Source organism: Motacilla alba, chromosome 18 (assembly GCF_015832195.1).
Source record: "Motacilla alba alba isolate MOTALB_02 chromosome 18, Motacilla_alba_V1.0_pri, whole genome shotgun sequence".
In the NCBI taxonomy this organism is placed as follows: domain Eukaryota; kingdom Metazoa; phylum Chordata; class Aves; order Passeriformes; family Motacillidae; genus Motacilla; species Motacilla alba.
The window spans coordinates 7,280,899-7,308,475 of record NC_052033.1 but is presented as its reverse complement, the minus strand read 5'-3'; the positions used below and the strand labels follow the sequence as shown (position 1 = coordinate 7,308,475).

General features: G+C 44.2%; 1 protein-coding gene across 1 annotated transcript in view; it reads right to left on the bottom strand.

Moving 5' to 3' along the window:
- Positions 1-25,049, bottom strand: part of HLF (HLF transcription factor, PAR bZIP family member) — a 35,774-nt gene extending 10,725 nt beyond the window's left edge. Inside the window, exons 1-2 of the mRNA XM_038157495.1 lie at positions 24,678-25,049; positions 23,156-23,491 (exon numbers count right to left, since the gene is read on the bottom strand). Of these exons, the coding sequence (XP_038013423.1) occupies positions 23,156-23,491; positions 24,678-24,783 (442 nt within the window). The 5' untranslated portion in view covers positions 24,784-25,049. The remainder of the gene's footprint in view (positions 1-23,155; positions 23,492-24,677) is intronic.
- Positions 25,050-27,577: the final 2,528 nt, after the last annotated feature.

Here is a 27,577-nt window from a genome sequence, read left to right as displayed (position 1 = left end):
CCACCCTAGTGATGTGTCTCAACCATGGCCTGGAGAGACCACAACTGTGTCAACACTGGCCTTTTGTCTGGAGCCTTTCCCACTTATAGAAGACCACTCAAGCAAGAAGGAGTATGCCAGGACAGACACAGCTCCAGGTATCTCCTGGCAAAGGGACCAGCAGGCTTTGACAACCCCAGCAATTCTGCTGCCCTAACATCTTGCCTTTGCTAACGCTTTTGGTGTTGCTCTGGCAGATATTAGCATAGTGGAAAATTTTCCATAAAAAAGGACTTGGAAGAAAGTTTGCTGTTCTAATCCTTTCAGTCGTCGTCCTCCTTCTCCCAGCAGAGACTGCCAGTGAGAAGTCCAATGTAATGGCAATATTTTCAGTATGGTTCCTTTTTCAGAGAGAAGTGGACTAAGGCCATTCACTTGGGTCATCTAGGTGACCAAACTGCTGATAAAAAAAAAAAAATAGAAGCTTTAAATTCCTTGCAATAATTAAAATTCACCATTAAAAAGTATAGCAGCATTTTTGTATACCTACAAAACCTACAAAACCCCAAATGCTGATCTGGTATCATGGGGAGTTCAATCACCACATCCTGACTCTTAATTTCCCCTTTTTGAAACATCCCACCTACCAGCTGTGCCCAGGAGAGTGAAGACGGAAATAACCTCTTCAGCTATACTACTGCTTGGCAGACTTCTTATCTGTACTGCAAGAGATCCCTGGTAAATTACGTGGAACACAATTCTGAATCATTCAACTCCCATAGAAATGTGTCTGATTTTCAGAAAATCTCCCTTCTCACAGCCCTTCTACACTCCTCATCAGCTCAACAGCTGGCTGGAGAACAACACCGAGAGGAAGAAAAGGGAGTGAAAATGTTCTAATCAAAATATTTTTCCCTATTTTTTACACACATTGGAGCGAAATAAAAGAGGAGTTTCCTACTCAATTTATTAGCAGCCCAGAGATAAAACATGTGTTTGCTAATCATTTTTCTTTATATAAACGAAAGGCACTTTGTGTGTGTCAGTCAGACTCTGCAGCACAGTGGTTAAACTGACAGATAATCCTCACCCAGAGCTGCTCCAGAGCCCTCCCTGTATGTTTTCCAAGCCATCTATCCCCTTGGCAGCTGGCCAGCTATTTGGGATAGTTCCCTTACTCCAAATCACAGCCTGTCCTGGACTAATCTGTCATCCAGCTCTGCATTAACTCCTTCAGCCTCCAGGAGAAGTTCTCTCACTGCAGAACCTACGGCAAGAGTGCAGGGATCAACACAGGCAAAAATCCCCACAGGAAGCAAAGTAAAAGGGGTATTCTGGAGGTTAAGATTTATCTAAGGACAGCATCACGTCATGCAATCATTCCTCACCTACAATATCATAAGCAACCTTTTATCTATCCTATCTTACTCTATGTCCCTGCTCTTAGGATTGGATTTGTTTTCCAGAAACCAAATCATTTAGGTGGATAGGACTAAAGCCACACACTGGAATCCTCCTGTTCTCAACTGGAAGGACAAACCCAATCACTCTCTGCCTTGGGGTGAAGAAGACACTTCACCTCTGGGTGTGTTCATGTAAGCAATTATAGGAACTTTATTTTCTTCCCAAGCGACAGGAGATCTGTGTATTTTGACCAGGGCTCCAAGCTGGCATGGACATTCCCCTATTCCTTATCTTGCACAGACTCGATTCTGCTGAACATGGGGCAACTGCAAACACTTCCTGCAGAAAGAAGGATCTCAACCCAGTGCAACCACAACATAGTTCACTCCTTTTAACACACACACTATAGGACTGGTACACTAAAGGGTTTTTTAAATGCGTACTTTTTGTTTTTGAAGATATCAGCATTGTTTACAAACCTTGTACATTTAATTACGAAAGATTTGTCATCTCCTCTCTCAGCATTGTGTGCCTCCTGCTCCAGGCCTCTACAGTATTATTCCAGGCAGGACTGGTAGTCTTATTAAGACTGTCTAACACTTCCCATTAGAGGATGCTGTCTTCAGTTCCTTCAGCCTTCGCCAGATTTCAACCATTCTGTCTGGATTTCTTGCGCGCCAACTGCTTCTGCCAAAATGGTTCTACAGTTTCCCAAAAAAGGTTCCACAAAAAATACTTTGTTTTGAACCTGTTAAAAATTTCTGGCAGACTTCTCACTGCAGTGTGCTAGTGGCCTGTGCACTGGAAGAGAGGGCAGCTCCTGGGTCAGTGTTACTTCAGAGAACCACAGTACAGTTTAGATTGGAAAAGCCCTCCAAGATCATCGAGTCCAAGCATAAACCCAGCACTGCCAACTCCACCACGAAAACTATGTCTTCAGTGCCACATCTACATATTTTTTAAAAACCTCCAGAGCTGTGATGCAACCACTTCCCTGGGCAGCATGTTCCAACTGTGGGCATGCTCAGGCTGGAGGAGAAGGGGAGGATTTCATAGAATGATTAGGACTCAAAGCTGAGAAGGTGGTAAGGAGATGAGGAAGGTGAGGATGGCAGACTGGCAGCCAAAGATGAGAGGGAGAGAGCCTGGAAGGGGAAGGCTGTTCCAGCAAAGGCTGCGATGAATGCACTCAATAGAAGAGCACTGTTGAAGGGAACAGGGCAGGACAAGCCTGTGCTGATGGTACAAACACAGGCCCAGATCCCCAAGTGCCACAGATTCTCTTCAACAAACGAAACACTGGCAAACCTCCCTGTCCTCCTTCAGCTCCTTACAGCGAAGGTCAGTTGTCATCCTCTACTCAGTCCCACAAGCAGGACACTGTGGGGTGCTGTCAGATCCATTTATACTCATTTCCAATGTGCCTGTTGTAAGAGTGGGACATGAGAAAGTCTAGGTTGTCTTTTCAATTTGTTTTTTAAATTAAGTGCAAGAGCTGGGTAAAAAGTACAGTCATGGTTGCAACAATCTTCCAAGTTTCACATACTATCTTTACCTGGATTCTCTCCTCCTTAAGGAGATGCTTGTTTCACCCATTTTGATTTACCCAAATAAATCCATATAATATTTGCCATAAATTATTCCATCCTCCTGTAGAGAAACAATTTCAGGAGTTCCCTCCACCACTGACAACTACTGCATCTGTGTGCTTCAGAAACAGCTTCTTCCCAAGACTCCCATGAAAGAAGGGGCAACACTTCTCTTTGCAGACGAAGAAGTACAGATATTTTCAATCAAATCATAATTCTCTCAGGTTAGCAAATGTTGTAGGCATTGGCTGCATTTCAAATAGGACTCTCATGGGTTTCTGCAGCTGTGGGGCACAGGCAAGAGCCACCCAAGGTGTCACACTGGGCTCCTCACAGAAAGGGAAGCAAACACATGGTGTGACACATCCACAAAATCAAATTAATTGCTCATAATTCTGCTGAAACTTTAAGCAAAGTCCAGTCTCTCCAGACAAAATCCTTCGGTGTCTCCTGCCAGATTTTCCCTTCTCCTCCTGCTGTTCCCTGCATCCTCTCACATCTGCAGTAAATGAGGTCAAGATCCAAGATCCTACAGACAACCACTTCCTTCCTGAAATGGCCCAGATTCAGCCCAGAGCTGGTCTGAGCTCTGCAGGCAAAATGGGAAAAGGGGAAAGAAGAGGATATAATGTAATTAAAGCCTGCATTTCCAGGGGACAGGGTTTGCTATCCAAGGCTGCACACGTGGCCTTCAGCTGTGCGCTTGCAGATCTTCGAGGGACTCACTTGCACTCTCTGTGGTTACCATGGAGTGCATGGAATACCCTTTGCCTGCTGGCCCAGCAACGTTCTGCCTTTCAACACAATTAACAAACCAATAGGAGGCACCAGCCGGTAAAATCTTCCACTACACCTCCTGGACTTCAGACTCATCTATCTCTATGTAAGACCCATCCTCTGAAAGCCCTTCCTCGGATTTAGCCAGCGTGAAGGCAGCACTTATGAGCTCAAAGAGGCTTCATCTCTGAAAACAACCAGCAAATCCAGTTTTTATTCTCTTCCAAATATCCCTGCAATATGCCTAACAGAAGTTGCTCTTGCTCTCAACAATTCCCTTGCAGAGTAGCTACATGGAGGAACAGAGGGTTTGATTCTGCTCCCAGGACACTGAACAGGATTTTAAAATTCTTGAAAAGCATGAGATCCACAGCATTCCTAAATGCCTTTCTGATTTTTCTGTAGGATGCTGCCTTCCTTACAAAGATCAGACAAGATGTAATTCAGTGGGGACAGGGCCTGAAAAAAAAAACTGCAGGGAAGAATGTTCACACCGGTATTTAATTTTAATTTACACATGGCTTAGAAGCATATCTCAGTTCAAGATGCTTATGTTCTCTGGTACCTTGGAGCTTCTTGACATCCTTTGGCTTATTTTTGTTACCTGGCAAATCACATATAGCAAGATTCCTCAAAAAGTAGAGTAATTATTTTCTTAAAGGGAAGATTCCAGAGAAGCATCAGAATTGTCAGCCTGCTCTGAAACAGACAAAACCATCAATTTTCCTTTCCTTGGGCAATTATGTACCCAACTTTAATAAACCAGTAGATCTTAGACAGAGCCCCTGGTTTAGGTAACAGTCTCATATAGCACAGAGTCACAGAATCACAGAGGTTGGAAAAGGTCTCCATGATCATCGAGTCAAACCTGAGCCCAATCCCCACCTTGTCAGCAGTGCAGAGTGTTGAGTGCCTCGTCCAGGCCTTCCCTGGACACCTCCAGGGTCTGGGACTCCAAACCTCCCTAGGCAGTCCCTTCCAATGCTAAACCCTTCCAATGCTAAGTGAAGAAATTCTTCTGGCATCCAGCAAGAACCTCCCCTGGTGCAGCTTGAGGCTGTTTCCTCTCGCCTTGTCCCTTGTTCCCTGGGAGACCCTCTCCTTGCCACAACCTCACCATCCATAAATGTTGCCCTCATGAGGAATTCTGCTCAAAACAAAGACAACACTTGTCCCCAGGATGTGTCTGTGCCACTGCCAATGTGCTTTTCAACGCTCCAGACCAAGTCAGTCCCTCTCCTATTGTTCTGTTTATTTGTCTATCTAGGACAGCACGCTCTCAGTAAACAGGTCTCGCAAAGAGCCCTGCTGTAGCTCTGACAGCATATGCCACCCATGACTCATGGATCTATTACCCAGTTCTGGTACCCAAGCCCTGCTTGCCTGGGTGTGTTATCAAAACACAGCCAAGGGAGATTTCAGCTGGCATGGAAAAGCCACGTGAAACAGGTACATTTCCTCTGCCTCCCAATCAGCAGCTAATGGGGAGCCCAAGAGACAGACAACAGATGCTATCAGCAGCACTGGAATACATCCCTGAAGGAAAAGAGGTCACTGGGCAGAGTTACAGAACTTGAAAATCTCCTCTCTTTTGATCTGCTTGTGCACACAAATCTGAACTATCTGTTGCAGATGCTTTCTACTTTTTTTACATTTTACATTTCACTAAAACAAAGCACACTTTTTATGTGACAATTTATTGAGGGTAATTTGTATAAAATAATCACGTTTTAAGAATTAGAGCTGCCAGAATGGGAACACACTGCTCCCATATTCTAAGGAAGGCTGAGTACATTTTATTTTCTCTCTGCCTTAAATTAGGATCCCCTAATATGTTTTTGGGGGAAAAAAAATTCCAAACAAACAGCAAAACCCCAACAAATATACTTGGCTTGTTACAGCCCAATAACTGCAGAGGTCTAACTTGCTTTTATATACTAGCTTTATTGCCAAGGAGCACACATAAAGTGTGTGTGGTTGTAGATTTTTCTCTATTGATACATTTATCTCCATTTATACAGATACAGATGGGTAGCATGAAAAAGGGGGCCAGAGGAAGGAAGGGAACACGTAACCACTTACGGGAAATTCCAGGAAAACAGGCTGTTGAATATTGACACTACCCTTGTGTCTGCAACTACTTCTTTACAGCTGCTGCATAAAACAGGTTTTGGTGGCATGTCAGGCACAGGAAAATCAGGTAACTCCAAAAAGCAAGCCTAATTAAAAGATATTACAGCACTGAACACTGGGCACTGATAAATTCACTTCATTCAACGTGAGGGAGTCACTGAGCAGCAGAAAATGGCAACAAACTGCTTTGCTGAGGAGCCTCCAAACCCAAACTAATGCCTGCAGAGACTTCTGTGCTTCATAACAGCACTCACATGGATCTGTCAAAGCAACATGCACCCAAACCTTCTGGTTAATCCTTTACAAACAGAGGCAGTGAAAAATGTTGGTGGTGGAATATCTCTTGAAGAAATCCTGGAATTCTAATACTTACATTCCTTCTTGTGATCTCCTCTGCAAACTGCCCACAGCCCTGAACTAAGCCTCTGAACACACTACTATGCATGCTCTCAATACAACAAGCATGCTGAACCTGTGAAGATTGTGATAAATGTCAAAAAATAAATTTAAATGCCCCAAGACAAAAATCAAAGCTCCCTTCATTTATTGTGCAGTGCATTTACTGTGATGCCTTCAAGAGGCATGTCAGCAAAGGGATCCATACACTCTTCCCCCAATCCACAAGTAATACAGATTTTACTCTTGCTATCACACACAGCATGGCTCTCCACTGCCAATTAATGACAAAAATATCCATAAATGTGTTAAGTCAATTTATTTTTTAAATTTCAATATAAAATAAAAATAATATATTTTAACATAACCTTGAGGCCAGCATGCACTGGCAAATCACTGATCAACTCTCTGCATATAGGAGCTTTTAAACATGGGAGTTGGCATTTTATAAACACAGAGGTATGAAGAACCATTATTTTTAGCTTATTTGGGAGGGGGGAAGTGCCCTTATCCCTGAGATATTCTATGTCTAAAACACTTAACAATTCACATTAAACACACCAGTGCTTTACAAGCTGAGTCACACAGAAGCAAAGTGACGGCCTGGTTTCCTTTTTACCCTGGTGGTCATCCCATTCTTTGTAGAGACAGCCCAGGCCTTACAGTATTCTGTTATCTAGGGCTTTTGGGAGAATTTGGGGGGAGGACAGGACAGGACAAAATCCTTCACTGTCTTTCCTTCGTATTTCCAGGTCACCTGAAGAATTCCCACAGTGTGCCTCTGCTCAACACAGGATGGGATCTGCAGGAGTTGGCCATGTTGAAGAAGGTGGTTATTCTGTGTGCACGTGGAAGGAGAAGCACTGGACAGCTGGGAAGCACTGCAGGCTGAGGGCAGCAGCAATTCATAGGCTTGGAAAATTATGTGGGCTTTACCTTTTACACTCCTGTTAACTCTGATTTTCATGAAGTAGGTGGTGTTGCTACAGCAACTGTCGTATCACATCATTTCTGCTGTCTCTGTCACAAGGATCATCTTATTTTATCTTAAACTCAGATATGCAGCTTTTCTTCATCTATTCCAAAGCCCTCTGTATTTTGGATATGAAAAAATTATACAAAATAGAGCTGTGTCATATAAATGTGGTTTTTTGTTTTTTTTTTAATGTAGCAAAGCTTATGCTACATTAATTCATTTTTATTTGTTCTCCTTTTACAAATGCAGAAGGAATAAAGAAAATAGCACTGGCAGATTTATGGTGCTCCAGATTTTCAGAAATATATGAAGCGCTGGTCTCACAATGAAGATGTTTCATGCCACCTTTAATGTGTTCTCTCTACAGAAGCTAACCCTGTACTCCTGTGCACCTCAGCAGAACTAACTCATCTATTCACAGGTGAAAACATTTTGCTTCCTCATGCCCAGGCTATTTATGCACTTGCATTCCACAGAATTCACACCCCGCTCAGATGCTCCTACCCACCCACAACACAACCCCAGCCCTCACCTGCTTGACCTGCAGCCTTGAAGAAGCACCTCCTGAAGCATAAGTCCCAACCCACCTTTACCTGGTTCAGAGGGTTTGTCCAAGCTGCTGGGATGAGGTGGTCACCCAGCCTTGCAGCTGCCTTGCTCAGTAACCCCAGAATTTGGCTCTACCTCTTTGGCCTCCATTTTGCTGCCTGGAAAACGTTTTTGAGGTTCAATGCACAAGCAAAATTCAATAAAATCCTGATGACAGAAAGGGTCTTTTCCACTTTTTTTATTAACATGCATTCCAATGTGTGCAATCACAGATCTTCCTTTTTAAAATATAAAAAAGCAATGTGGAACAGTAGCAAATATTCAGTTGCACCCTTGGGCTACTCAGGAAACAAAAGCAAAGCCCTAGCTATAGTCAAAGTTATTTCATAGACCCCTCAGCCAGCACAGCTCAGACATCCAGATCAAGCTCTGCCACAGCCTAAGCTAATGAGTATTTAGATCTGCTTCTTCCTGAGCACTTCCAGCCACTTCCAAAACAATCAGCACAGTCACCAACTTACACTTCAGTGCTCCAGACAGATCCCGGGTAGATAGAAATCTGCCAGTGTGGATCCAACCTGTGGACTGGACCTGGCAAGGACTGTATCTAGTGCACCTGGTTAATGGCCACGTACAGAATTAAGATATCAAACAGCCTTCAGTTCCTTCAATTGCTTTGCAAACTTCATTTCAGCGCCCTCGGTACTTGACAATTGTTCTTGAGCTGATTTCAGAGAAATGAGTTTTCTGCAGTCCTGCTGTGCATGTCTGTCCAGCCCCCTCCCAAAAGCTTGGGAAATTATTGGCCAATTTCCAGCAAATTTGGCAGCAAGGCATCCACACGTGCTACCGACAAGCTTTGTGAAAACAATGTCAATGAAAGAAGCTCTTCCCTCCCTGGCTGCAGGAGCCTTGTTACACAAGAGAGGACTCACAGAGATTGTCCTGCTCATGGAACCAATTCCTTGGGCAGGACATAGGAAGGAAAATAGAAAAATATTCACCAAGTCACTCTTTGTTAATGGCAGTCAAGAAAGCTATTTCATCCCCTTGTTCTCTACTGGAATTGAGAATATCTCTTCACTTCATCCTAGCCACTCATTTACTATTTTCAGTAATCAAGAGCAAAATTATTTGTTTCACAACTGCACTGTCACTTGACAATCCCTCTGAATTCCAAGTAGACACATCTGGTATTGATAGCCAGCAAGCAGCTATGCACATGGTCTGTCTAAAAAATCAATATAGAAGACAGTCAGATGTGGACAACCCAGCTGTCTGCTTTCATCTGAGCATTTATTTATTCTTATAATATGTACTGAAAACCAGAACTCTACTAGAAAGAGCTTTTTTATATTATCCCCAGCACTTATTATGCAAGCAATTTAAGCCTTCCAACCAAGACACAGTAGGAGTGTTTGGGAATCAACAAATTTGCTCTGGCAGCAATGTAACATTCATTATTGGCTTTGAAGTAAGGAGGGGTTTGGTTGGGGAGGGGAATTTCTTTTATTTTCCTAAGAGTATGTTAAAATGTGGACAAAATGCTGGTTGAGGTACACTGGGTAGGACTCAGCTAAGAATCAGAATGCTGTAGATTTATGCTGGAAGCTGCCTGTCTGTCCCAGCTGACGGATGCAATCCTGGTGTGTTTTTAGTGTGTAAGAGATCCCCTCTGCCCTTCTCCCCCTGGACTCTCACTGCTGCTATTGCCACGTTACACACCCACAATTACTTAGGCTTGGGGAAGAATGGATTAAACTTAGCGAAGAAAAAATAAACAAGCAAGAGAAACACCTTTCCTCTTTCTGCTTAACTGGATAATTGGTGAGCAGGAACCTGCTTGATGAGTTTCAGCAGCTCCTCGAGATCAGCCAGGGCTGTTTCTGAGAGTGGCTCAATCTGCCAACTGGATAAACACCAACAGAGCACCCCTTGCTAAGGCTTTTGATAAATAAAAATTTCCAAAAGATAATGAAGCAGTTGGTATTCCAAAGATCCATCCAAACCCAGTAAGAGCAGGGAGCTGAAAAGGCAGAGTATTTTACAGATGTTATATACATAAAGCTGTCTTATAGTCAGAATAAATAGATGAGTTTAAAAGAAAAAAGAAGGACTAAATAATTTTTACTGCAGTGGAGAGAGTGCAACAGTAAAATTCAAATGAATAAATTAACAGATTCTGTCCTAAGATTTTAAGGGGCCAAGAAAATTCTAGTCCTGCTCTGTACAATCCTCTGGGCTTATTACTTGATACCATTTATCTATGATGCAAAGATTCCTCTGGGCTTATTACTTGATACCATTTATCTATGATGCAAAGATTTTATTCAAGTACTTAGTGATTTTGAGTCCAGCTGGCTGAAATAAAAGCGTGCAAGGATTGATTTTCACATAAGGATTATCTTGTCCTACCTGTATCAGATGTGTGTGCAAGCACGTGCGTTAGAAAAGCCAAAAACAAACAGAACCAAACCCTGGTAAAATCTTGCTGTAATTTCAAACCAGTTCCAGCTGTACAATCACCAAAGCAGCCCCTATGGCAATCACTGTTCATATTATCATCTTCACTTCTATTTATTCACATCAGAGTTTAAATTAACTCAACACTACAACTGGCAAATAGGCATTTAGACATGCTGGGTTTTAAGATCAAGACCCAAAGCTCTCCCTTGCTGAAGCTCTGCCAGTTGACTCCAGATGAGAGCCTCACCACTGGGCCTTCTCCCAGGTTCCGTCCTCTCTGAGGATGCAGGAGAGACTAAGAGGAAGCAAAAATATATTTATATCCTAAACAACAACATACAGATTTGGGGAAAAGTATTTCAGCTTTGCCAGTGTTGGTCTGTTCAGACACAGCTCAAAGTTTTTGATAAAGTAACCAAAACTCCACATTTCAAGGCTCAATAGCATCCATCTAAACCAAACCAACCAAACCCCTCCATAAACACTGGAGGAGCGGTGTCCCTTTGGAAGATGACAGGAACTGCCCCTCAAACACTGCCCCTTGCCTTCTTGTTTTTACCCCTTCCCCAAGACTTTTTGTACTGCTTTTTCATACAAGGGTGCCCTTGGAGATGCTGGGGTTTCAAACCCACAGCCAACTTTCCAAAACACACTGTATTTTGAAAAGCCCATTTTTGTTTCACAGAGAAATAAAGGAGCTTGCATCATAAAGCCTTTATTTCCCCCCCCCCCAACCTCAAAGCTTCCCATACAGTTAAAAATCAAATCCAGCTTTATTTTCCTACATGAGTCAGGCTCCATGCAAACAGCTTCTGAGGAAGGCATCTTGGGGGGGAGAACTGAAGGAAGAAATCCAGAGGAAAGAAATTCTTCTAACAGCACACTCCTATTTTCCCAGGACATTTGCGAGTATTTTCATTTTAAGCTAGAGGAAAGCCACCCCCTTCCACCCCAAAAGAAGTTTTGAATATTATAAAGACACACAAGGACACACTTTATTATTTTAACAATTACTGCTATTTTCAGGCTCCAGCACAGTTACTTCCTTCCATAATTGGACTTCAATCAAACCCTAGTGAAGCTTTTGATCTTGGAAAGAGTAACAACACAGCTCTGTTATCAGCACAGAGGGGGAAAAGAGTAGGACATCCAGCATTTTTCAATAAAAGAAAGTTAATTGCTTTGACTTATATTTATCAAAGGTCACAGCTACAAGTTCTAAGTGCACAGACATAACAGTGCACACTGACAAATCTCATACAGACTGGATAAAGTGTTGGGATTATACTATCTGTGTGCATTAAAAAAAAAAAAAAAGAAAAGAAAGAAGAAAAAAGCAGCAAAACAATGCTAGATTACTATCCAAATATACCCCAGTGGATGTCCTGCCAAAGAGCAAATATGTGGCTGTAAGCTCCAAACTGAAATAAAAGCTTGGCCAGCAGCCCAGAGCTTCACTGTATTTTGCTCAGCCAGCTATAATCTGGCAGAACAGAGTGAACACATTTGCAGCCACGTGATGGAGAAGCCCGTCGGGCCAAGCTGATTTCCTTGTGTTGGTTAAATGTGATCTTCAGACTGTACACACCAGCAGCTTTGGGAAACGTGAGAAAGTGGAAAACAACCAGCCACGGGCTGGAAACTGAAGGGCAGCAGAAAAAATTACTTGAGGAGTTTGCTTAAAGGTTTGGGTTGTCAGTGGTGGATTTTAATGAGGTGTTAACTGGGCTCCCAGGGCTGAGTACCCAGTTCAGCTGGATCTCCACTGGAGTTACACACCACCAGCTCCTGCAAGGATGCAGACCCTGACAGAACCCAGTTTGGAAAAGGCACTGGAAATTCGTTGTTGGGACAGGATTGAGAACTAAGCATCAGTGTTTCAAAAATGCAAAATGCTGGGTGGTTTTGAAGTCCACACTGAGGAGACTCAGAGGTGCTCAGGCCTGCCAGGATGTGGCCCACGATGGATGGTGCACATCCCCCAGGGTTCAGTCTGTGCAGACACCCCTTGATCAGCCGCTCCTGAACATAGAGAAACAGCCATGAAGTGAGACAGAACCTGGCCAAAGGATTTAACCAGAAAAACATATGGGGTAACAGCTGCCCCCATGATCAGGTATTATATTTTGATAGTAGTGATAAGAATGTTTTTAAATAAATGATTTAGGGACAGACAAACAGCATCCCTGGCCAGTGTCAGAGCTGCACATGATCCCTGAGAGCAGATTACGTGTGGAAGCAGAAAGAAAAGCCCTCACACACAAAACCTCAGAAGTACATCCCTGCTGCAGATAAGAGCAACTTGGCTGAAGCAGCCACCTGAGTACGTAAGAAAAGTGAGATTTGTTTACTTTCTAACAGAAATAAATTGATAAACCAGACACGTGCAGCACCTGGTGAAATCAGAGACACACACGAGTTGACAATTACACTTCCAGCTCTTTCCTTCTTCTTGGCTAATGACTCCTTTTCACGTGTTCAGAACTGCTTCCAGACAGAGACTACCACAATTTTCAACAATGACATCAACCGTATCGCACTGAGAAAATTGAGCAGATAAGAGACTCTGGAAAAGTGCTTCTTAAACCTGGTGATGAGCATGGTCCAACTGAAAAATCAGCCTTTCTGAGAGCAGCCACGTGATTATGGATGGATCAACATCAGGCCTTGCAGCCTGGACAATCTATGCCCTGATTTTTTAAGTGCCAAGGCATCCACAGTCAAGGTGTTTCAAGCAGATACCCAAACCAAAGCTGTCCCACTGAAGTTACTGTGTTACTGAAAGCTTGTGGTTCAACCTCCTCAGAAGGCAGATAAATTTAAATATGCTGCACTCTTCCCTAATTCTCTCATGTAAGTATAGAGTTGAGTGATGCAGGTATTCACAAGGTCAGCTTCCTTCTCCCTTTTACTCAATTGGTGTTGCTCTCAAAAAATCCTCTATCACTCCAGAAACAATTCAAAGAATGTTTTACCACTCCAGAAACACCTTCACCTGGTGAGCAAGCCCTGTGGCTTTTTGCCTTTGTGAGTTAGTAGAGTAACACACATTAACAACACATGGCTGAGGAGCACAATACAATCTAGATATGTGATTTATTAACCTGATCTGTTATTTACGCTCTTCTCTTCCAAGAGAATCAATCTTCACTACAGGCAGAGACATAACTCCTCAGTTTTCAGTGTACAGCTCTTGATACAGAGGGCAGGCCCCTACTGGTGGCAAAGGCCATGCCATGGTCAGTCCCTCATGACTGACCTGCTTGGGTGGCTCAAGTTCCTGGAAAAGTCTGGAAAACCAGAGTAGGAATTAAACAGCAGTGCCCCAAGGTATGTGTAGTTTCACTTCCCATAGTCTTCACATTCTCTATTAATCAGAGTAGTGATCACCCAGCTGGACAAGGTTGTGATTCTGTCCACCCTTCTTTAGTACTCCACCCTCGCCCAGCAATAAGCAGAGAGAATTGGCCTGTCTCACAGGGCAAGCCCAGTGTATAGTAAGGATACACCAAATCAAATTATCTCAGGATGAATGCAGCACCAAAAACTAAACAAAAACAAAAAACCAAAACCATTGAGCAAACATATACTACTGTGAAAATTTTACTTTGACATTGATATGCTGCTGTGGTATACTTCAAACAACAGTGAGCTCAGCATTTGCAGTTATTTCACATCTGTATCGGCTTTTTCACTCTTCGAGAAAAAGGGCAGACAAAAAAAATTGCAGCATTTCCCAATAAACTTTCTCCAACTTAATCCTGAGGAAGCAGGAAGAAACTCTTAAGTGTATTTTTAAACAGTGTTTTCTTTTTTAGAGACATTTAATATTGCATATGCCACAGCCAGACCAAACAGATTCTTAGAACTCAGGTCAGTGTTACCTTATCAGAAATGGTACTAAAGTGGCTTCATGCTGTGCTGGAAACAGAATGTAGGGACACAGAGAGGTTCTCTCAGGTTTGTAAATGTCCTACCAAGAATGTATTGGGGGAGAGAGAAGAGGGAATTCCACCCAGCAGTGCTGCATTACACCGAGAGCAGCTTGTGTCACTACAGCTCTATCCCGACACACCCATATTTTACAGCACAAAATGTACTGTACAATTCACAATGCCAAGAAACTCAACATATCTAATCTGGCAGAAAAACAAAGTCATATCAGGTTAATCCAATTCTTAAATTGCACAACTTTGAAAAGCCAATAGCAAAACGAATCTTCCTCCTCACTTGTGCTCCCGCAGCCCTCCTCCCAGTGCACATACTCTGCCACGACCTACTTTTCCTCTTTGATCCCTCAACAATTTTAGCCCACTCTCACTCTCCTCTGTTCCTCTCTTGACTCCTGACCTTGCTGCAGCCCAGACCCTGGTGGCAGGATGGAAAATTTCCCAGATTAGAGCCAGCTCCCTGTACCACAGCTTCATGTGCAGTGCAGGATGAGCGGCGGGATGCACGCACAAGGTCACTTGGATGCCCACCCGCGTGTGACACTGCAGTAACTGTGATAAGAGCCATCAAATCTGAACTTAGATCACTGAAAGGTAGTTTCAAACGAGGCAGCAGAGCTGGGGTGACTCTGCTACACAAGAGGAAAAGGATACAGCAAGGATGCATAAAGTTGAGAAATTTTTTCAGTAAAATAACTGTGCTTGGCTTTGGAGAGGATCAAGACCATTTCACTGAGTGGGATCAGAACTTTCAAGATCTTGCTCAAAAACCTTACAGCTGGTTTTCTAAATTCTCTTTATAAATGAAACCCCAGATTCTCATCTAATCACAGAACCTGAGAAGCTGAGGAGTTCCAAGGAAGAAGTACGGCAGAAAAAGTTTGACTCCCCTCTCTCCAACACGCACTAAACCAATTAAATTTGGTTTCTTGCAGATTCTTTTCTCAAAGTGAATTGACATCTCATGGTGTCTACAAGAGTGTCAGCTTTTCTAGAAGTGTTTCACACAGATCAGGCATTTTAAAGGTCTTATTTAACCTTTTCTGATGTAGAAAATTCACATTTGCATTACTCTTCCTGCTCAGCAACACATTCCCATCCTATATCCCATCATACAGCCACTCATTTATTTCCATGAAATTTTAGGACTGTAATCAATTCTTCAAAATCACAACTTTCTTGATACATTTGGTTAAAATCTGATAATATAATCAAAAACCAGCAAGCAGGAACAGACAAGAGGCCATACACTCCTAGCATGAGCAGTTTTGGTTTGTTTTCATAGGAAAATGGTAAGAAAAAAAAATACCCCAATGCTCATCTCTCACAGCAAGCAAATGCTGCAGGAGTTATGTGCTTAGAAGGGCCAGTGCCCCACCAAAGGGCCGCAGCTGCAGGGACTGCAGACGTCACCAACATCCATATTTCCACTATGCAGCACAAAGAGAGGCAGCAGTTGAGGGCTGATTGCTGCAGGGCCCTTCAAATTCAGTTTAGCCCTCTCTGTTGTGATGAGGAAGAAGATTTGGGTTTGAGTGCTTAGTTCCTACTTAATAAGCACTACTAAGGCAAGAACACAGCTGTTTTTTTTTTTAAACAGATTTATTGGTGGGATAAGACAAGTTTCCAAATGGTGCAATGGTGACTTGGTAAAAATGACTGAATTGTTTTAAGTCATCTGTCCTTCAGCCTTGAGCCTTGCACAATGTGGTCTTCTACAAGAAGGTTTGGTGCTATTATTTCAATAATCTTGCTGTCCTAAAGATATTGATTGCTGCATTAAACACATTTCTGCAGTATTCTGTGTTTTGAAGTTTCACATGACTGTTTCTCCATTTCTTCCACATGCAATTTACAGTTTCCTTCCTCTCCACATTTAATTTCTGTTGGGAGTGCTTTCACCTCTGCCATGAGTGCTGCATGACCAGCTCAGCTCAAAGACACCAGTAGCCACATAGACATTAAGTAAGCAGGAAGGCCTTGCAAGTGTTTATTTAAAACTTAAGATCCAAACACTGCCACACAAATTAATTGATCTTGCTGTGGACAGAGAACCCTGTTCATTCATTTGTTTATTAAATTCAGGAGAACCAACCAGTTCTGTAATGAATTACTTAATCTTTGACCTATTGTCCATAGCCATGTTCCAGAACAAAGAATTTACAGCAAGCTGAGCTCCCTAAGGCTAACTGGAAAAGAATGGGTTTTTTTTTAAACCATTCTTTCTCCATCTTCAACAAATCTTTGCCAAACTCTGTATTTTTGCCTCTCTGCTTTACAACTACATATTTAAGGATGACATTTGCTTACAGGTGAGTTATTGCACCAGTTCACTGTAACTTCTGCTTGTAGGAAACACATACTAATGAACCCATCTGTGGGTTCCTGTTTTGAGTAGTAATCTACATTTGTGTTCCAGTTAACAAGCAGCTGAGTTTTCTAGAACCCTAATGCAATTGGATTTTTTATTTCCTCCTACAACAGCCATACACCAAAACAAACAGCTCCAAGATGCTCAGTGCCTGTTTTCATTAAATTGCAAGTAATATGAACAAGACAATAATGCCAGTGGGATAAAGAGCTAGAGCTGTTTCTCTCCCAGTTGAGCAGAGAACCCTGAAGCAAGAGCTTGCCACATCAGAGGAGCTAAGCAATGGTATTGGAGGGTGCACAACAAAAATCTGGCCCAAATTTAGCCCGGCAAAACTTAGTTGAGAGAATGGGACGGGGAAGCAGAACTGTACCACAGTTTCAAGCGTGTCAGAAATGTGAGAGGCTGAACAATATTTTGCATTTGTTTAAAACTTTACGGATAGCAACTCAGTCATGCAAAGTTGAAGTGCTGTGAAGAGCACCAGAATAAAAGAAAAAAAAAGAAATGTTGCAACACATACTGCCTTACACACCTGTGTTAGCTCTCCACACTGCAGCTCTCAAGCTCTCAGGACCAAATTCAGATTTGTGATAAACATAGAGCTTCTTTGTAACCATTTGTTCATTTAAAAAAAAAAAGATTATACAAGCTACAAAAAAACCCATTTGCCATACATTCATTTTGACACAGTTGTGCATTTTACACTCATTTTCTATACCAGGTGATTATGTATAACTTAGTCCATTAAGTGGAATAGATTTGAGGTTTAGGTAAATGGTTTTTTACAGAGTTTTCATGATCTACTTAAGATCAACCCACATTTTTTCTTGAAAATAACATAGCTGAAATATTTTTTTCTGATCACCAGTCTTCTGTGAAATTCAGACAAAATATTGAAAATATATTTTATTTGTTATGAAAGGAAGACTAAACAAAAGGAAAAAAAAGAAACCTACGCTCAAGTTTTGTGTGATATAAATACTAAACAGCTCCATAGCGTACTGCCAGGCAACCAAATGATTTCATAATGCACTGAAGTCCTTTTTACTGATGGTGACTAAGTCCTTTCATCCTGTGAAAACTCCACTGGCCACTGAGAGCTGTTACCCCCCTTAAAAAATTCCAGAAAGATGAATGACAAGAGAGTGAATGGTGATATTTTGCTGCTCCACCTGGGAGGTGAAGGAGAGCAGTCAACAAGCTGCCTACCTGCTGAGCAATAGAGAAATCAGGGAGACCACATGAGGAGCAAAGTACTTATTGCTGAGATTAATTGGCAGAATCTGGCCACTGCAGCTTCCACAATTGCCAATATGCTGTCATAAACACATGTAGAGATTGAACAATTTAATGTGTTTCCTAGTAGCTTCATCTATTTAGATAATAGTGGTGTCTTTGTATGCATCTCCTGACGAGGTCTTCTCTCTTGACTATAATATATTGTTTTATAAAAGACTTCAGGGTGTACTCACTCCTTACAAAAATCAAATCACTTCACTGAGAACCAATCACTCTGCAACATACTTTGAGATGGGAAGCAAAGCTCTGAAAAATACATTGTACTTTTCTAAGTAATTGTAACAAGCTTGACACTCAAGACATCCTTGAAATATCTTTAAGGGGACAAAAAAATTCCCCAATCCTAGGTCTACCCTGTGCTCTCTTCCTAACTCTGGATAGCCCTTCCTTGCACAAGGACCTCCCCCTGTACAGTCCAACACCCAAGATTATTTCATGCTGTTTACTGTTTAAACTCCCAACTAACTTCAAGTTCTTTCACGCAGTCAAGCAATTATTTAACCAATAATCAACATTTAACTGTGAATATTAAAATTAGCTCTCTTGAAGGAGACACAGTGTTCTTGCTTCCAGCGTTAACAAGCCTGTGCGTTCAGCACTTTTCCCCCCCCTGTTATCATGTGACAGGCTATTTTTAATATTTGCCTGAATATATTTTGCATCTTCCTTTGATCCAGAGAGCAGTTTGCGAGGCTTGCCCGCGGATTGCACTTCCTTGGCAGTGGCAGCAGCGGTGCAGGGCGCAGCTTTTCCATCTCGGTGCAGTCTGGGCCCGCGCCGGCGGTGGCAGGAGCGGAGCTGGGCTGCACAGGGCAGGGACACGTGCCTGGAGCACATGGTCCCGCGGGCAGCCCGAGCCTCACGTGAGGCTCAATGTGAAGAGCAGCTCCCGGTACCAGCCTGCCCATGGCGGAGCTGCTCATTCCCATCCTCACGTGGGAGGCCAAAGGTCAGGAAATTCCCGCGGAGAGCCCTTGTCCTCTGGGAGAGAAGGGGTTCCTGCGACACCCGGGAACGGCTTGTAAACAATGATTAAAGCTTAGGAGAGGATTCCACGCACAGGCTGGCAGCTGGGAATGCTGCCCTTCGCGCTGCCAAGCTGTGCTGGAGGAGGAGATCACGTTAAGAAGCGCAGGGGAAGGAATACAGGGAGTGCTGCAAACACACCCTTTGGGGCTGCCCCGGCACCACCTCACCCCGCAGTGAGCTGCATGGAGCAAGAACAAGCCTCTCCCAGCTGGCCTAGCACAAACACGAACTCCAAAAAACACTGAAACCCACCCAGTGGTGCCTGCTGTCAGTCATTGCAGATCAGTGGCAGCGCAAGAAGCCAGAGGTAATGGATACTGTGCTCTAGACAGAATATCTGGACTGAGCAAATAAACCACATCATTTCATAAAAATCTTTGGGGGGTGGGAGGTGTAAGTGCACTTCACATGGAAACAATTCTCAGCTTTTTGATTAATGTGCCTCTAATTTTACTTTTTTTAAGTGAAGACTTACAGATAGTGCACATAAGTATATTTCTGCAGTGGATGACAAAGCTTGTTTTTCCTTTTTTTTTTCTTTGCTTAAATAATCTTTGGCAAGTAGTCTAAGGCACCCAGCCATGCAGGCAACACAGACAGAAAACCATCATCAGAGAACACAAAGAGGGAGCTCTCTCAGAGCCCCCAACAGCCCTGTTCTCCTTTGGAACAAGGCAGAAACAACACCTGGTTAGCACTGTGCCAGCAGCATCCCTATGACACAGCCCCACATCCAAGGCTTTTTGGTGGCAAACAGAAAATTCAGATCTAAACCACAAAATCCCAAAAACCTTCTAGTTAGGATTCTCTGCCAGATCTAGCTGATGCTTCTCTAATTCACACCTTTCAAACCCTTTACAGTACCTCCCCCAACCACTTCCATCAGGGCTACAGGGGGAAAGAGCCAGGTGAAAAGCAACAACCAACTAGTTACCTGCAAAATATACACCCTCCCTTTACATACAAACAGCTAAAAATTACTCCAAATTTCCTTAAGGACTCTGCATCTAAACAGAGACTGAGGTTCCACTGAAAGACTACATGAGGTGCGCAACATGAAGAACCACAAAACTGTGTTTGCAGTAATGGGTTACTTGGAAAGCTTCATAAAAATTTGAAAACCTTTTTCTGAGGAGACCACAGATTTCAACCAACCTACTGGCATCCAATACCAACACAAACCAGAAGTTTTAAATGCATCTACACATGACAATGAATGTTGGTCTGCAATGCTAAAAAAAAAATCAAAATACTATTTTTTATTAACAAAATCAGCACTGTGAAATATATATACATGGTTTCACTCTTGCAAGTCATTACCCTGTGTCTCTCATCAAAACAAAGCCAGAAATTTCTGTAACTACATTCCCTGACCAGAAATGTATGGGAAGTAGGTGGTCGCTTTGCTCTTTGCAGATGATAAACTGCACATGAGAAACTGCATCTTTCGACTGACCAGACAATCTGAGCTGAAAATATAGAATCCTTTTTGTTGCCATTACATTTTTTAGCAGGGAGAAAGAAAATCAGTGTGGATTCTGCTAATGTCACGTCCACAGTCAGGGTCAGTACAGCTTTGCTGAGCCTGATGACACTCAGGGAATGCCAGCACAGATCTCCTGATCTCTTCCAGACACAGCACAAAGCACGTTTGGGCAACACCACTCACTGCTACAGACAGATGAGGCTTGTGCTGGAACACATGCACAAAATTAAATCTCCTCATGCTGCTCTCCCATGGACCATCCCTGCCCGGGCACGTCCCCGAGTCCCAGACGGGGCTCCAGGTGCAGGGGGAATGTCCCCCCTCCCGACAGGGCACAGCCAGGCTGGCAGCTGTGACCACCTGCACGTGACCCCCAGTGCCAAAATCCAGAGCCATTGAAAGAGGGACAGGAGCAGCACAGGACTGGATCCTTCCTCTAGCCCCACACATGCAAACAGGCGCCCATTGCAAGGCAAAATTCAGAAAACACACCAGTGAAATATTTTTGGAATTACTATCACCTAAAACATTCAGTTTTCCTGGAAGTACTGGGATCACATGGAATTAATTTGTATTGAAATTGTATACTTCCTACAACTTGTTCTTTGCTTTATTACAGTAACACAAATCACAACACTAATACTGGAATGATAGCTCATAACAAGTAAAAACCTTTCTTTATGTGAAAAAAAAAGTTCTATTTTAGATGTTTTAAGATAAATTAAGCAACAGGCTCCATTACAATGATTTTAACATTTACCTCCCTATTTCAAAGCAGCACATTTGCCTTGGCCCTTTTATGATAACTCTTAAATGCTCATTTTTACTTTTACTAAATTTAAAAAAAATATATGCTCCTATATTCTCAAACTTGCTCAAATGCTAAACTGTGAGATGGTCTTCTCTTCAGTACTGATTGTCAAAGAAAGATTTTCACATGACAGCACATAAAAATTTCAACAACCTGTGATAAACCAGACTACTGTTAATTAAGCCACACTTCCTATCTGTAATGGGGGACAAGGAAATATTATTTAAGAAGTGAAATGAGCTCCCTTAAAAAAGAAAAAAATAAACTGCAACATTTAACGAAAAAATCTATTCTTGTTAAGGCAAGATGGTGTTGGGGAAAATACCTGCAAATTTAGATGTTTTACCCTACCCCAAGAGACATAATGCCCTTTAGAACAGTAAAAAAAGTGCACTGTGAGATAAGTTTGTAACCCTGAGCTGCAAAGGGCTCAGGATGAACTGAAAAAAATCAATGAGTTGAAAAGTCACACAGATAGCTGATTACAAATGAATTCTGACAGGTGATCATTAAAAGCCTGGCTCACTACTAGGCTCCTCTGAAAAAAAAAAGAGAGAATGGGGAGAGATTATCTGCTTTTAATTTTGTGTGTGCATAAGTGACAGAAAATGATGCAGCTCATATGGACTATTTTTAAAGCTGGCTCAGAAAAAGCAACGGGTTTCATGTTCTGCTCTTGCCTACTCCAAATATATTTTAACTTTGGACACCCCTATAAGTTATTAGTTAACCATGAAAAGCCTTGAAACTGAAACACAAAGCAAAGTCAAATCCATACAAAGTAAAAGTAAGTAAATTAAATCCATTACTAAATACACAGTTCTGATGGGGGGGCCAAGGAATATGTTTACAGGTTTGGGGAGCTTTGAGGGATAATTTATTTCATTTTAATGAGACAGGAACGTTGCAGACTTGTAAGACACTTCTATTTCATCCTGCTCCACAACTTTTGCCTCTCTATTTATTTATTTTGCCTCCTTATCAGATGATTCTGACAATGACTTCGCACACTGAGCATGGCAAACGATCAAGCAGAAGGGAGAGGAGTGGTTTCCTGCTGCCAAGAGCACACTTTGCTCCAGCACACCTCATGTGAGCAGAAGAGGACAATAAATAAGTCACTCTCTGTAATTTTTTTTTTAAGGAAAAAGGCAAAGCTCCATGTTTCCCAAACTTCAATGCTGACACTCTTCCACTGCCCATGATCTCAGCCATGCTGGTGTCAAGCCAGAAGAGTTACTCTGGATTCGAACTGGTGTCTCTAAAGGGATGATCTCAAGTGCTAATAAAATAATAAAAGACTTCCACTGACATCAGACAGGCTGGAATTGTGCATTACAACCAGGCCTTGGACTCCATGGTGTTTTCTTAAGCGTAAGGTGACTACAGATGCAAGTTATGAACTCAGGTCAGAGTTACACTCAGTTCATGCCAATTTAAGCAAGATTATAATGTTGTTCCAAAACTCAGTTCCTGTGGCAAATTTTACTTTGCTCAGTAGAGAGCAAGATTATGGCCAAAATTTCAAGTAAGAAGCATTAACCTTTAACTCCAGAATAACTGCCCACTCCTGTGTCTCACATCAAATACTGGCTGAAGGAATATTCTCTTTCACAGTCCTTTTCCCTTCTCTTTTAACACTGTGGCACCTATGCCATTCTGTCTGTGGTCTTTTTACTTGCTAACAGCTAAGACATCAACCAAGGTAGCCAAGTTTCCATGGAATTCCCAGACCTTTCCATCAATAATTTAAACAAAATCCTGGTGGAGCAGCTTAGTGATAACTGGAGCTATTATTTTTATTTGCTGGAGTGTGAGTGACAGGAATCCTCTGGGCTCTAAGCTGCCTGTCAGCTGCACAGGGAGAAGCAGTGATTTACAGTGGGGAGGAGGGGTTCATGCCAAATTCCACAGGGAAGTTCTGAGGGCTGACTTACCTGGTCTGACTGGGCTCTGCATGCAGTTCTGCGACACCATGCCTGGATGGACTGAAGTAGAAGCCCTGCTGCTGAGGTCCATGACAGAAGGTGATGCTGAGGTAGCTTGCTGGAGACCTGACTGGTGTGGGCTAGGCTCATGCTGGTTTGGGCTGGGTGGAATGCCATTTTCTGAGAGGAATTCTTCCAGGTCCATGTATTCCAACTGGAAAGTGTCTCCATCATATGGCAGTGTCTTGTCCCATAATGTTGGACCCAAGAAAGCTGACTGAGGGACTGTGGTACCAGTGCTGTCATCATCTAACTTCTTCTCTTTGTCTTTTTCTTTACCGAATGCTTAAACAAAAACACATAACAAACATGTAAGAATTCAGTAATTAAAATATTAACTACTACGACTACTTCCATTATTTCTGCTGTACTCTCAGGTGTAAGAAAGGAATATTCCCTTCAAAAAAAAAAAACTCCTTTGACTTGCTCTACTTGGAAGAGAATTGAGGGGTCATGTCACTGAGCACCTTTGTGGGAACCAACCAACCACATTTTTGAGATTGCCCATTGTTTTTAGTTAACAGTTCCACTCCATGCACAGCTTTGAATGTTAGCATCAAAAATACTCAACAGACTTAAAAGTGAAGATTTAAATATTCTAGCAAACTGGAAGCTATTGATACATTCTGTTGAAAAGGAACAGTCTTAGCCTGAAATCCCTGGGATCCTGTCATTCTTGCAAACTAAGGTCCCAATCTTGCTAGTACTGGCACAAGCAAAATAGTCCTCAAATTCTGCACTTACTAACATACAGTGGCAAAGGCTGACAGAACACAGTTTTGATGTGCAAAAGAGACAACAAAATATTCAAAGGTAGAAGCAAAAAAAAAAAATGTCTAACTGAGGCTTCCTCATTTCTACAGCCCCCAGTGATTTCAAGGCACGTTTTGTAAGAGAAACGCCTGATTTCTCTGCAAGATCTGCAAGAATCTGAACATCTGAACTCCTAAAGCTTCCTGTCAGCTAAAGCCTTCGCAGCATTTTATTTTTAACCTCATACTACAGCCCCGGTAAAATCCTGCGAGTCGCTTGGCAGTGGAACTCGGAAAGACGAGGAGACGGGAACTGCGAGACCTTCCCTCGGTTTCTGCTTTTCATGCGCGCTCGATCCGTTCGCCATACGCGGTACGGGTATTCCCGAGCTGCCTTCGCTTCCCGGGAAAGCCGCAACTTTCTCCCGATGAACCGGAGGACGCGGGGCCGGGAGCGGTTTGTTGTGGGGCCTGGGGTGGGGATGCCGGCCCCCTTTACCCGAGGCACCGAGCGGCCTTGGCGTCCATCCACCGGCACCGGAGATAGGAGCACCGAGCGCGTCCCGTTAGATCGACCCGGGGGCAGCCACCACTCCCGCAGAGCGCCCCGAGAGAGCCGTCCCGGGGCTCCATCGCCGGGTGAGCAGCCGGGGCGGAAGGGGTAGGGGGGGTGACAGCGGGACCGGGGCGCACTGCGAGGGGTCCCAGGGAAGCCTCACCGTCTTCGTGAGCGAGCGGCAGCTTGAGAGGGTTTTCCAGCAGGGACTTCAGCACGCCGTAGGTGGGCGGCAGGAACGGGGGGTTCAGCGGGAGCGGCCGCGACATGGTCGGTGAGGGCTGCCGGCGGCGGCGGGGAGGGGGCAGCTGCGCGGCGAGCAGTTCCTTCCCCCTTGCTGTAGCCGCTGTCGCGGCGCGGGTGAGCCGGGCGAGAGGCCGGGCCGAGCGCCGGTGGCGAGGGGCACTGGGGCCGCGGGACAGGGCGCGGACAGGGCGCGGGTCAGGCCCCTCCGCCGCGCAGCTGCTCCTCCGCCGCCGCCGCTCCCGCCGCCCGTTCTGCGCCGCTCTGCGCCCGCCCGCCCCGCGCCCACGTGCAGCCGCCGCCGCCGCTGACGTCACGCCCGAGAGCGGCCCCGCCATTGGCGCGCCGGTCACGCCCCTCCCCGGTATCGGCCGCGCCCCCGTGCGCCCCGCCCCGGCACGCGTGCAGCCGGTACCGGGGGGGGGGGCACCCCGGGACACCCGCCCCAAACCCCCCCACGGGGGCCGCAGCGCCTCCCCGGTAACCGGGAGGAATGTGTTAATGAGATGTTAATGAGCCTGAACGTTTGACCCCGCTCGGGGCATCCGAGCGTGGCGACTCCCCCGGGGCAGCGGGACCTGGCGCTGCCGTGGTGTGAGGAGTCCGGGCTGCGGGGCACCGCGGGCGGGGGCTCCCAGCCGTTTCTAAAGGCCGTGGGCTCTGCGAGCGTTTCCCACCGAGCTCCTCCTGCCTCTCTGCCAGGTGTCAGCCTGGGGTGACAGCGCTGTCACCAGCACCAACGGGGCTCTCACCACATCACAGAATCCTTCGGGCGGGAAGGGACCTCTGGAGATCACCCAGTCCTACTCCCAGGCAGGGTCACCCGGGGCAGGTGGCACAGGAACGTGTCCAGGTGGGTTTGGAATATCTCCAGAGAGGGAGACTCCACAGCCTCCCTGAGCAGCTGTTCCAGGGCTCTGCCACCCTTCATGGAAAGAAGCTTTTCCTCACATTGAGGTGAGGTGGAACATTTTGTGTTTTAGTTTATGGCCATTTTTCCTCATCCTGTCAATGGGCACCACCAAGAAGAGTCTGGACCCATCCTCCTGGCACCTGCCTTGGAGATACTTATATGCATTGATGAGATCCCCTCTCAGTCTTCTCCAGACCAAAGAGGCCCAGCTCCCTTCAGACTCTTCTTGTAAGAGATGCTCCAGACCCCAAATCATCTTTGGGCCTCTGCTGGACCCTCTGCAGCAGCTCCTTGTCTCTCTTGTCCTGAGCAACACAGGATGAGACACGACACTGCAGATGTGCCTCATCAGGGTCGAGTAGAGAGTAGAGGGAGTGGTCACACTCTTCCTAATGCATCCCAGGATCCCACTGATCTCCTGGCCCCCAGGGCACATTGCCAGCTCATGGTCAACTTGTCACCCCGTTTTTGTACAAATGGGACTTTTCCTCCCCACTCACCATGATCCTCATTCAAAAGGTTGACTTTCCATCTGCTCTGGCCTTCAGCCCATGCCGGCTGTGCAAGAACTGTATTAGTCCCAGGGTAACTTCACCCTTCAGGTGCCTGTGGGCGTCTGTATCTCCCTTATTCTCATTTGGGTTTTCTTCTGGATCGTATTTTGCAAAGTTTTACCATCTGTGTTTATTTGTGACTCTTTCTTCAAAAGTCAACAAATCATATAAATCATCAACAAATATAAATAATCATAAATATTCTCTAGAAGCAAATAAAGATAAGTTATGTGCATAAACTGCCCAGTATTTAGAAATATAAGCTGCCTGAGGAACAGTTATGTTCTCCCCTTGTGTATCTACTGTATCTATTACATGTGTGACCAGGAACAGGACTCAGGAACAGCTGGAGCTGTGCCTGGGAGGGTTAGGCTGGATATCAGGAAAAGGTTCTTCCCCAGAGGGTGCTGGGCACTGCCCAGGCTCCCCAGGGAACTGGCACAGCCCCAAGGCTGCCAGAGCTCCAGGAGCCTTTGGACAATTCTCTCAGGGATGCACAGGGTGGGATTGTTGGGATGTCTGTGCAGAGCCAGGGGTTGGACTCAATGATCCTTGTCAGTCCCTTCCAACTCAGGATATCCTATCATCTACTATTAGGTGTCTTGTTGAATGAACTGCTTAAAACAAGCAACTGGTGAAAGTCCAAAGTACACTCAAATCAATAAAACTGCACTGGCACAACCAAAAACATGAAGACTGGGGATTGTGACCATCAGGCCCTACAGAACCAGAGACAAGTGACAGGAACAGACTCAGGGCATGGCTGAGCAGGGCTTGGGAGAACCTTGGGATGCCACAGATGCCACATGGTTCACAACTGGAGCAGGGATGTGATAGCAGTAGCACAGGAGTTTTTAAGCGTCACCTAAGCAAGGAAAAAAGATGTGGATTGACTGTACACGTACCAACGTTGCCTCAGACAGCCAAATTGCTGGCTAGTGGAAACCTTTCATTACAGAGGTACAGATGAGTGACACAAAGATTAGGGCAATTGCCAATCCATATGCAGATGTGGTACAGAATGTTTCTTCTATGCTGTCTAAAGAAAAATAGATGCATTTAGGAAATACGGTAAGCAGCAGAGTAAATAGAACAGAAGATGTAAAAGTAATGGGGATACTGGGAAACACCAATAACAAGATTAGTTTCTGGTGGAAGCTTAACTTGAACACAACTACTTGTGTTTTATGATTATTGACCCAACTCAACAGAAAGAAACAGCATTTTCAACACCACAGAAATACAGGAATCCTTCACTGCTTCACTGCTTGACACTGAACGGGGTAAATGATAGGTAGATCAGTGCAAGTGTGGAACAAAAGGAAGACTCTCTGAGCACTGTGTGTAGTTAGA